The 12,152-nt window shown below is 39.1% G+C and overlaps 2 protein-coding genes across 15 annotated transcripts in view; one reads left to right on the forward strand and one right to left on the reverse strand.

Annotated features, from left to right (window-relative positions):
* gish (casein kinase I gish) overlaps positions 1–12,152 on the reverse strand; it is a 315,663-nt gene that overhangs the window by 195,115 nt on the left and 108,396 nt on the right. For all 14 annotated transcript variants that reach the window (XM_065223553.1, XM_065223556.1, XM_065223559.1 and 11 more), the window contains one exon: positions 4,369–4,559. In XM_065223553.1, coding sequence (XP_065079625.1) covers positions 4,369–4,559 — 191 coding nt within the window. The remainder of the gene's footprint in view (positions 1–4,368; positions 4,560–12,152) is intronic.
* On the forward strand, positions 2,962–4,362 carry LOC135702503 (uncharacterized). The gene is made up of 3 exons (XM_065223574.1): positions 2,962–3,042; positions 3,101–4,069; positions 4,132–4,362. Exons 1-3 carry the CDS (start codon positions 2,986–2,988, stop codon positions 4,321–4,323), a joined length of 1,218 nt encoding a protein of 405 aa, XP_065079646.1. The 5' UTR covers positions 2,962–2,985; the 3' UTR covers positions 4,324–4,362.

Genomic DNA, 12,152 nt, shown 5'->3' on the forward strand with positions numbered 1-12,152 from the left:
TTCTGAAAACCACTATATCGTTTTGCTATGGAATGGCTGAATTGAGCTATGTCAATTTGATCAGTTTTGCTTTGAATTCGGGAGCTCACAAATTCCATTACGGACCGTGATTCCGGTAATGTCGGTACTCAGGTCAGTAGTGGAGCTCGTGAGCTCCCGAATTCGAAGCAAAACAGATTAATTTATCTATCACTACATTTGCATGTTTAAGGCTTTTTAGAATTGATTTTAAAATTAAAATATTAACAGTAGCGAAACCCCTGCTTGTAGTGAACATCTTCACAAAAAAGCAAGGGGAAAGAGATCGATCTCTATCTGCGAAATGATATCAACATGGACTTCTATCTATTTAGAACTATCTTTCGACGAATAACCCAAAAAAATCAAGTCATTTCCCTTGAAATCAATCCATTTAAGCTATCAATTTACGCATTCCACCACATACAGGTTACACATTTCAGCGAAAGAAGAAATCATATCAATCACAAAGAGATTGCGCTAAAACTTTTCCTCGAAAATCCCACAACCTTTCCATTCCTTTCTTTCGGTTGGGAAAGTTACTTCGATTGAAATATTTGGGCTCTTTCCTCGCCCCAATCAACTGTGAAATTTACTTGCCCAAACAAAACAAAAAACGCAAATACGGGTTTCAGTATGACGTTTCTCATTTCCCATTACGTTAATTGTGCCACAGCACTTGGTGTTCGGGTACTCAAACATGGAAAACAGGAGTAAATCCATTTGTGAGATTCCAATTATAACTCGATCCTTGCCGCACATACTCGAGATCCTTGGTCCTCAGCCCGCGGGAGTAAATGGCGATTTATTGACGTCATTTGAAATTTTCACTCGTTAACCGAAGGGCGACGGCTGGATTTATCAAACTTTGCAGCGCATCGTTGTCAAGGAGTCTACCATACTACCATCTACCTTGTTCCGTGCCCACCGAGCTCGAGGGGTACGCGGGAAATGACTTAATTATCCTTTAACCGTGTGTAAAAGGATTCAATTGCTACCCACATGGAACAGAGTTAAAATAGAGAGGATGCAACATGGGACGTTTTTCCATTATGATAAACTTTTTCCAGGAATGACCTTGAATAGTTAACGGAACAGGAACGAGAGTGAGTTCATCATGAAATTTAATGAATTTATCCTTTTGTTTGTACGCTTGCAGCTTGCAGGACGTTTTACAGACAACGACGGGATTCAATTGCGTCATCATCACTTGAATTTGATAAAAGCAACGTCGGTCATAATCAATGTATGAGCACGAGATGAGATATGAGAGATGATAATTAAAATTTTGAATCCATTGGTTAGAATTCAAACCACTCTTGAAAGGTTGCCAAATTCCCCGTTTTCCCGGTTTAAATCTAAAAACAATCCCGGTTGTTGATATTTCAGCCATTCTATAGCAAAACGATACAGGGGAAACACTCCAGTATTTGCCATGCTCCTATTTTGGCCACTTTTTTAAGATATTCCACGTTGTTTACATTTTGGAGATGTTCAGTTGCGTTCAGTTTGTTGGTACAAATCATATTCATCGGTGTACATAAACATTTCGACCACAAAATGCACGAAAAGTCTGGCCAAATAGAAACCTATGACCAATACTGGTGCACTTCCCCTAGTGGTTTTCAGAATTTCGTAAAAAAAATGTAGTTTTGTTCCTTACCGCAAAATATTAAACCCGTATTTTTTTTTTTTTTTTTTTGTCATTAGGGTGACCATTTCCATGTTAGAGTGGTCCAGAGAACCACTATATCGTTTTGCTATGGAATGACTGATTTAGTCAAATAAACGAATGTGTTGAAATTATTGCAATATGACGCTATTTTCGAGGTATCTACTTAGAATCAATTTGAATATCCTCTTATGATTTTAAAGCGCCGGAATTTATAAAGTACCAGAGTCAAGGATTTTTTTTTAGTCCAAAAGAAAAATGAAGTTTTTCCTTAGATTCTCTTAAAAATTTTCTGTGTTTCAAGAATTCACAAGCTTCTTTATATATTTTTTTAATTTGCTTGAATTCTCCTTAAAATTCCAATGTAATGCACCTCAGAATTTTGCTCAGAATAATCTTGGAACATTTTGCTCAGAATAATCTTGGAACTCTCCTCTAAATTATTCTGCAAAGTAACCTGGAATTCTCCTTAAAATTATCAAAACACTCTTTTGGAGATCCCCTTGGAAATATTCTTGTAATTCCCTTAAAGCTCTTCGCGGAATTCCTTTGGAATTACATATACCCTCAACATTCGAATCCCTTGGTATTTTTCACGGATTCAGGAATCCTCTTCACAATCGTCATGGAATTTCCCCCAGAGTTATTTCAAAACTCTGAACTCTCACAATTAACTTCGGGTTCACGTCAAAACTCTCGAAAAATTCCTCACGTCTCTTACAAACTTACTCTGAATAATTTTGGTGTTATCCCTAGAAGAATGTTGAGTCGTAAAATGGTGCGTATCAACAAAGAACAAGCTGCAACAATCGATGCTTACGGTATGAAAATCGTGGTGACCTCACAACTGGATATGGAATGCTGAGCTCCTTCATCGATGTATTCAGAAGCCGATATCTTCAAACGCGATATCTTCTCTGTTAATAAGACCTGAATCGCATTTTTTAGATGCGTTGTGGAGTTCAATATTTTAAATTCTTAGATAAGACGCGAATTGCGTTTTTAGGGAGTCCAATATCTGAAGCTTAAATAACGTTTAAAGGAGTGGAGCAAGGGCAGATTCGGCAGTCTACCATTTGCCTAGACGTTTGAATGGAGCAAAGCTCTTTTTCCTTGACCATATAGAGCGAAAATTATGAATTCAAACATCTGTTTTCATATGCAAAATTGAAGCCAACTGTTCAAACGTGTTGACCGTCTGATGCGCTTCACGTGTGAGCGTCAACACACCAAGCATGCCGGATGAATATAAACCCACTGAATCCTATGACTTAATTTCATAGGTAAGTCAAACGATGGCTCAGCATCTCCGTCGTGTCAGTTATCTCCTAGCCACCGTGCTAATACTAGTGGTAAACAAGCTATAGCGTGAAACATCCGTCGTGCTAACCCCAATCGACTTCTTCGCAGATCCCATCACTGGAAGCTACTCCGCGTTTCTGGTCTTGGCAGCCTAGGAGTTCGCCCTCGTCGATCGTCCACATTTCCATCGGCAATCGAGTAAACACCAATGCCACACTGGACGACCGTGGCACTTCGATCCGGGATCTTGCTATCAACCTCTCGCGTTGGAATGGAAACCTGACCTTTGCGAGAAACGGTACGGAGATATTCGTCACCAGGGGAACCGATGGCATCACCAACATTCGCATAACATTCGATTCCAGCTCCGCTACCCAATCACCTGCTATGAATTCTACTGCGACCAATTCGACTGAACCTTCAAGCCGTCGAAGGAAACGAGCAACCGGAATACCTTCCCTACCGACCATCCCAATCCCAACGCTAAACGGTTCGCAAGCGTTCCTCGACGGAAACTACATTCCTCTACCGAGTGCCATAACAAGTCTAGCGTCGACCACCGCCGCCCACGACGCTCGCAGCTTGCTTCAACCCTGGCAGTTCTTGCAAACCATTCTCAATCGGCGCCTACCGATGCTAACCCTAGACGCCGTGGTATCGTTTCTCTCGCAACTGTATTCCGCCACCGGGAAGCGCATGATAGACACCGGCGTAAACGCCCTCGGCGAAACTACGGACTTTTTCTCCGGTATCGTCAACTCGGCACTGGACCTGGCTACGGAGCAAGCTTCTTCCGGAATTCAGGACGTTGTTCGGACGTTCAAAGATCTAACCCAGGCTCGTCAAACCTGTGTGGGCCAAGTGCCGGATGATGCCGCACGGCAGGTCGTATCGAAGGCTACCGGATGCGTTCGGGAGCGGTGGAACGAAGTCGAGGGGATTGTGAACCAGTTTCTGGACGTGGTTAGCGATACGGAGGAGGCTTACGGTGGATGGTTACGAGCGTTGGACGGATGTAATGCGAGGAATTTTGAAGGTACGGGGCTGGACGCCGCACAGAGGGAATGCTACGTTCAGGTTAGGGTTTGAAGTTTGTTGATGTATATCCAGTTGATTGAGTTAACGACGTTTGGTTTCAGGCCATTGCTAATTCGGTCGGAAAAATGATAGACATTCCAATGCGTTGGTCAAACTTGACCCTACGGACCAGCAATGCCGTGACGAATTTCCAGCCTCAAGTGGGTCTGTGTGTAGCTGGCGTTGGTGCTGAGATAGCTTCCGTTTCCGCGAATATCGGCCTCAGAATCGTTCTTTGTCAAGTGTTCCAGTAAATGCAAGATAGAATAAAATGTTTCTTGATGGTTGGTGGTACTTACCCAGCCTCAGCTCGCCAAAGTTGCCACAGCCGATCTTTTTGCCGACCCGGAAGTTCGGTCCGACCATCAGAACGCCGGACGACGAACTGACCGAGTGCCGTGCGGAGTACATGCTGGTGCCGCCACCTCTGGTGGTGCCACCGCCGCCTCCACCACCGGCCGTTGTCGATGTTCCGGCACCGGGAACTCCACTGTAAATAGGAATAGAGAAAATGGGAAACGGGTGAGACATTTATCTTGAGAAATGTGACAGCTTTTGCCGACGTCCGACATCCCGCTGCTCACTCGGGTGACCTTTTATTCGAGCGAGCGGGCGCGATTGTTGCTATGTTTACACATTAAGATGTCTACGAGCGCAGGTTCTTATCGGTACTTGTGGACACTGGGGGAGCGGGGACATTGCATAACTCGCAAATCGGACAACCGGTGGATCATTAATTTAAAAGTGCATTTTCTGTGTGCAAGAAGCTTCTTCCTTGGGCTCGAGAGTGGTAAATAAGGAATAACGAAATAACGAGAACAGGCCAAGCACGACGACGACGACGGCTACACGACTAAACTAGGTGTTGGCGATTATTAATTATGGCGTGATACAGAGCGGTAAGGCGTCGCCCTAATGGAGGGCAGCAGACTCATAAATTATCAATCAATTGCAATTGGGAATGGGGTAGGGGGGGTGTTGAAAAAAGCGCACACTTCTATTTCTTGTGGTCGATATGAAGGCGTTTTTCCTTATTTTCTTTTGAAATTATTACGCAAAAAGAACTGAAGCATTGAAATTCGTTGGACTGACGTTATTGTTGCTACTCCTGTATTTTTTTAAATTTTACAAGTAAAACCATTATCATTAAATTAGTAGTCTTCACTTATGCTATAATTGTGGCAAAAATGTGGTACGGAACAATGTTTTTAAATTTGAAAAATGTTGATTTTAACTAGGGTGGCCAAAATTCGTACGGAGTTGGCGAACTTTTAGTACTTGTGTAACTATGCCAGAAACTATTCATTGGATTTTGTGGCATGGCGATTGGCGATTAACAGGAGGGCGTTCTTACTAATTGTCTTAAGAAATCAATAGAGCAGGAAAATTGAAATTCGCCAATCTGTGATAATATTCGGTAGGTATACCAGTTATGGCATACAGGAAAAGTAAGAAGAACTCTTAAACAGTATTTCTCATAAATATTTTTTTTGTTATTATAAATTTTTTTACTTGTTCATGGCTCCGTGAAGTCCTTTTGGATATTTGAGCCTTAAGAAATGTTAATTGGTAAAAAATAGTATTTTTCGTACAACAAATAGTTTTAGGATCTCATGTGTTCTCGGTAAATCAGTATCAGTGCTGCGATTTGTCATTTTCATTGAGAAAACTTTAGTGGATATAGACAAAATTCATTTCAGCAGCAACACTGATAGAACTGAAAATCAAAATTTCCTTTGTCAAAATCTCACTCTTTTCTTTGTCAGTGACAAAGATTCCCTTGGTGAAAAAACTGTGAATTTGCGCATTCTGTGTCACATTATTGTTCTCCAGGCTGATAATGATGATGATTCGTATTCACTTTGATGGTTCTATGTAACTATTTTGCTAAATTAATTTGATTTCGATAGTAATTCAGCAAATGAAAAAACTGCACATCGTCGTCACTGATAGTAATATCACTGACAATTGATATTGATTGCTACTGATGGTGACTCTCTGCTGAAATGAGTGACCAGGGTTGTTTTGTTATTATCAGTTTTTAGTGTCGAAATTTTGCAGCACTGATCAGTATTCATTGAATAAGTACGGTCCAATACTAACCTCCATTTCCTCACTCTGCACCAGTGCTGCAAAATCTCGACAGTACACGGTGATTTTGACAATTCTGCTTTGGTCACTCATTTGTGCTAACAGTCATAGTCAAGGCAAACCATGTCAATTGTCAATGACAATGGTGTCAGTGACGAACATGTGCAGATATGTTTACTAGCTAAATTTGCTACAAAATTAAATGACTTGAGCAAAACAATCACATGGATCCATTTTAGTGAACAAGTATCTACGTTCTGAGCTACTTGGATAACAATAATGTGACACAGAATGTACTAAATTACACTTTTTCTTACCAGGTGAATCTTTGTCATTGACGAAAAAATTAATGAGATTTTGACGAAGGTTTTTTTGAGGATCAAGTCTGTCAGTGACTATGTGACGAACAATTTTGTCAATATCGCGCGAAAGTCTGTCAATGACAATGACAAATCTCAGCACTGCTCTGCACGCCACATGTTTCTAATTCTATTTGGTTTAAACAAACAATTTACTAAGTTGATTTTATATTCAAACCGCGAATTCGTGATTGGTACGAAAGTTCTGAGGCACGCAGAAAAAGTATCGAACTTAGACGAATTTTGGCAATATTAATAGAATCAATTTCAAAGATCTAGGATATAGAAACTTCTGTAACACCTTTATTTATTAATTTTTATTTATTTATTAGTTTATATTTATTTCAAAAATAATTTTCCATAACTCTGGGACCGATACAACTTTGCTAGATAGCAGTCAAAGAAAAAAGCACATTACTCTGAAACGAGGATTTTATTCCACGATGAATATATCACGGACATAGAACGTTTTACATGCATCTAGGACTAACAATTTCTAACTATAAAAAACTTGTAGGATTCTGAGGTAATTTTCATATATTATGGACCAGAGAAAAAGAAAATTCCCTGATTTTATAAATCATGTCTGTAGCTAACAACAGAACATTTGTTATAAGAATTTAAACTTGAAACTAGTTTAAAAATTTAAACAAAAAATATTTGGCACATTTTCAATCCCAACCGAATTTTAAAATCTGATAAATTTGTCATAAGATAACTATAAGATCAACTTTAGTCTAATAAGGTTTTCAAACCACTGCATTTTATTGAGCCCCATTAAATGTTCATGCTTCTGTTGATATGCATTTATACAGATTTTTGTATAAATTATTAACGCTCCGGATACGGTGGGTAAAAAACTTTACACCGACTACGAAGTCTGCAAAAACGTGTAACGGCATGTTTGCAATGACATAACAAAGCCATTTCTTGATGTATTTCTAAAGTTGTGGTACTTCAGCAATTCCCTACGAATTCGCAAATCGGTTTATTTTTGAATTTTTCTAATTTGGTTGAAAATTTGTGGAAACGTTCCTTATGACAATGCCATTTTGCATCTTCCTATCGCCATTTTGAATCCAGCCTTATTTTTGAAAAGGGCCTATAGAAAAAAAAATCAAGCTAATCTTCAGAAAAATTTTACTCGAAAACTGTATTCCCGTATGAAACACATCAAGTAGAAAAGTTTTCAAAACTGTGGTGAAAATTTGAGTCCAAAATATTAAGAAATAAAAAATACCGCCCATGGTGAAAATATGCCGTTTTTGACAATTTTAATACCTGCCGGTAATCAGTCTGTTTACTGTAGTTACTATAACAAAAACAAAATGTGGATACGGATGACGTTCTAAGATCACGAATAGCTTATTTGGTTGTGGAGTAATCTCTTCTGAAAGTTGAAATTTTTAAAAATCTCGAAATCCAGGGTTGTAGCTGAGAGGGATTTTAGGCAAAATAAGAAAAGGCGATTGTTCAGGATGCCAAAATAAGCGATTTGGCCAACTTTGGCTCAAATAGGTGACGTCGACCATAGGTGGTGTACCCATTTGAGCTGGAATGAACCCTATGTGAAATTCAGAAGCTATTGAAATAATAGGATCAAGATTATGTTTCTGGTAGATTTTTCAAATTCCCAACTTTTTTCCGGTTTTCCTGGTTGACTTGCCATCTTGAAGAATTCTCCTTACATTTCACCTGAAGCACTTCTCACAATCCTCTTAGACTTCTTTACACAAAAACCTTGGAATTCTAGTCTGAACTCTCCTGTCTCAGATCTTCAAAGTGACTACTTCCTGAAAATCAAGCCCAGTCCAAGGTCTTTGGAAACATTCCAAGGGACAAAATCTAGGCTTTATATTTTTCCGGAGAGTGAACGGAGCAATTTTCCCCGATTTGTCATCGAAATTCACGGTGATTTCGAATTCCCGTCTTTCTTACGGTTTTCCTGACTTTCCCGTCCAGTATCGTTCCAAAAAACTTTGGAAGATTATGAATTTCGTACAATTCTAGGGCTAAAATTACGAAAACAAAAAATCTTCCCATCTTTAAGGAATCGGACGTTGCTTAACCACCAATTTATCAACTGCCTACCGTTCACGAACGAACCATCCTTCGTCAAACATAATCGACACACGGGAAAATCAATACTATCTTCGGACCAATAAACTACCATCCATGTATTGCGAAACGTACCTTGCTAGTACAAGACCCAACCAGCGTCTAACGGTCAAACCCCCCACCCAGGGAAATCCAACCACGTTCTCAAAAGCGCTAATTTAACGTGTTTCTATATTTAGAAAATCTGTTTCTCATTCCCCACTCCCCATTCCTTGCTTTCACTAGCGATTGCCTCCAGGCAGTAGAACTGCGAGCAGATGCTACCACGAAGCACAATGCGCAATACTATGGAGCATGAAGGGCAGTTATAGTACGTAGTACGTGATTCCTGCAATTGTGTGAAAAAAGGAGTAACCTATCCAAGATCGAGGGGGTCATCACGGGTGAAAGCTCGGATTCTCCTTCTCATTGTACTGCTAACGAACTAACGAACGAACGGAGTGTGCGTGTGTGTGTGTGTGTCTTTACGCTATGGTAGGACAACAAGCTGCTTTCGTGATTGAGATAAGAAAATTTCTAGGAAAACATTTCCCCAGTGGGATCGGCTGAGATTGCTCTTTTGCTTTGATGATGAGAGCAAGGAAAGTGGTGATGATGTGATGGGGTTGGGTTTGTGCAGATTCCTAACGGAAGCAGGTTGGAATGTTGCTGTTTGCACGTGCAATTACACATTGTTAGGATTCGTTACGTTGTTTTGATTTTCGATTACGTCGATTTCGTTATTTTTTTTTGTGGCGCAATGTGATTGAATTGGGTAAGACGGAAATATGTTAGGCAATGCACCTGACTACTTAAATTCAAAAGTAAGATTTCTGGAGGGTTTTCCAGAACAATTACATCACCAACAGTTAATATGATCAGGGCTGGAAAATGTCATTTTCAATAAAAAAAAAATCTCAGGTGATATTTACAGAGATACTTCTGTCACTATCATCGAATGAGAAAACGATGAAAGTGTTGTGATAATCGTAATATCTAGCTCATTTATTGCTATTAAAGTTACTTGATAATATCACAGACAAACAGACGTAACTCTTTGAAAAAGTTTTTCTTGAAAACATAGTATCTCAAAACATAGGACCTCAGTAGCGACATCTTTCAGGCTTCTCGCGGCAAACAACCTTGGTCGCTAACTCGCAAACAATATTGCATAAAAGTTCTATAGAATGCATAGAAACGTCAAAGTGATCCGATGCCAGCGCTGCGTCGAGTAGTTCGCGGAAGTGATAATATTCAAATCAACCGTTAAATGCGTGAACGAAGATACACAATGAAGAGTTACGTCTGTTTGTCTGTGATAATATATTCGCTCTACCGATTACATAAGGATGCTTGCTTAAATACTTCTAAATCAGTAAGAAATGTTGATGTCAAAACCGCATAAGAATTATTCTCATGAGTGTTTGATCATTGGAAAATGGCTAGAAATTTCGTGATAAGTAGTTTCGTCATGCTTAGCATACACAGTTGTACACACAGACTGCTCATTGGTTAATAACTTTACACAGAGTTAACGAAACCTAGTTCTTTTTGAAGCAGTAGATAGAATAGAGTTTAAGCTTGTTATAGATACATACAACAAAGAAGATTTTAATTCTAGTAATAAACTGTATTTATTTTTGCGTTGTAAAAATGAAGTGAGAAATGCTCGCTGCACATCTCGGACTTTAAGAGTAAAAATTCATTGATGTTAATTCAAATGTTAAGATTTATCTACTTTTTGCATATCTATAGTAAGCTATGATCCTTATCTATCAATTACTTTAAAGAAAAACAAATTTCAACAACTGAGTAAAAAGTTATTAACAAATGAGCAGTTGGTGTGTACAACTGTGTATGCTAAGCATGGTGAGAGGACCTGTTTTCACATTGTCACATGACGGCCGTGATATTTACCAGCTCTGAATATGACAAACAATTTGTTTGGTCTTTTTCACAGAGATTTTCATCTGCCAATAATGAGCTATATTATTTTAGATTGACTGCACAAATTAATGGTTGCTACTCCGTGATTGATCAGAATCAGTGAAAATGCACAATGAACCAATTAATCATTTTGTCAAGCTTCTGTATTTATGTTCCATCAGATGTCACTGCTGTTGTTTGCGGTGACATCTCTCGGAAACTACACACAATCTGTTTTCCTATAATTGTTCACAGAGGACACTGCAGTGCAAAATTTGTCTGGTAGGGTAGAGAACTACTTCGGCTTAATCGCCGATTTTGGGCCTATCGAGCAGAAAACTTCAAATAAATCCATGATTTCAGAGTTAACAAGTCAACTGTGCATTTGGTATGATAGTTTAGTTAATAAGCTACGGAACAAAGTCAATGAGAACGCGTGATATGAAGGTTTGCATCTATTATTCCCAAAATCAAAAGAAGCGCTCCGACCGTATCAATTTTTATCTTCATCCGATAGGCCGAAGTGAAATCATTGGCGTTTCAATGCGTTAGGCTGAGTTTAGAATCCGTAGGCCGAGTTTGGCGTCAAGAAGCATTGTTAGACTTTTGACAATATCTCAACGATTTGTTTCTCATCTTCAAATCTTACGGTACATACGGAAAGGTAAATAAATTTGAAAGCCATCAGTAATAATAACTTTCCGTTTGGTGCTAAACTGCGCCTAATTAAGAAATACTAAGTGCGGGTTATGCTTAATAGGCTGGAAATGGGGTAGTTAACCCTACCTCTATATATGCATTTACATTATCATTCGAAGTCCCTCCTTTTTGACATATTCTGCAAACAAAATAGCTCACCCCTCACAGAATTTCCCGCCGAATTTTATGTATGGGGCGGGGCATAAAGTATCTTTTGCGCAGAATATGTAAAAAAGGAGGGACTTCAAATGTTAAAGCAAATGCATATATAGAGGTACCAGACATGTTTTGTAGTGTCAGGTACTCTATTTTGTAATCTGTGAAAGGGAAATCACAAATCGAGTGTCAACAAAATACATGGCATGTTGAGAGATTGAGGTCGTGAGAGAAAATTTTCTCTCTCAAATTTTAATTTTTTGGCTCTCTGGGAGCTGGTAGTAAAGCAGGTAAAACTGTATGGGGAAAAATCATTTTTAATTAATTGTAGCTTGTTTAACAATAATTTCCGGAAAAAAAAACTGACCTACAAAGTGCCTGATTAATTTCTTTAGGTTGTCGTTCACTTTTTTTCACCTGAATATGCACCGAAAGCGATTTATTCCCACTTCTCTCAATTTCTCTATGGGGATTTTTATCACTTCCTACCAGCGGAACAGCGCCATCTCTGTGGAAAATGGTCGAGCAAAATGATTAATTGAACGTACATCATAGTACAAGTTTCAGTGCCTCCTTATATTGAAATGGGAAATGGGAAGGAAAATTAGAGTGACGTCCTCACAAAGGTCACAGGAGGGAGGTTCGCTGGATCAGGATTCACCTTGATAAGTGATGTGATCATTGTTTTGATATAATGAAAGTTTGATAAATACACAAATCCAGAAAACGAACCGATCCTATCGACTCTTTATTGT

The sequence above is a fragment of the Ochlerotatus camptorhynchus genome, unplaced genomic scaffold (assembly GCF_037179485.1).
Source record: "Ochlerotatus camptorhynchus isolate MF236.1 unplaced genomic scaffold, CSIRO-AGI_Acam_v1.1 ptg000193l, whole genome shotgun sequence".
Taxonomy (NCBI): Eukaryota; Metazoa; Arthropoda; class Insecta; order Diptera; family Culicidae; genus Ochlerotatus; species Ochlerotatus camptorhynchus.

Bases quoted from the DNA above. Each gene is read 5' to 3' on its own strand.
- LOC135702503 (XM_065223574.1), top strand. From the start codon at position 2,986: ATGGCTCAGCATCTCCGTCGTGTCAGTTATCTCCTAGCCACCGTGCTA. The intron at 3,043-3,100 runs GTAAACAAGCTA...ACTTCTTCGCAG, and splicing joins CCACCGTGCTAATACTAGTG to ATCCCATCACTGGAAGCTAC. The intron at 4,070-4,131 runs GTTAGGGTTTGA...GTTTGGTTTCAG, and splicing joins AGAGGGAATGCTACGTTCAG to GCCATTGCTAATTCGGTCGG.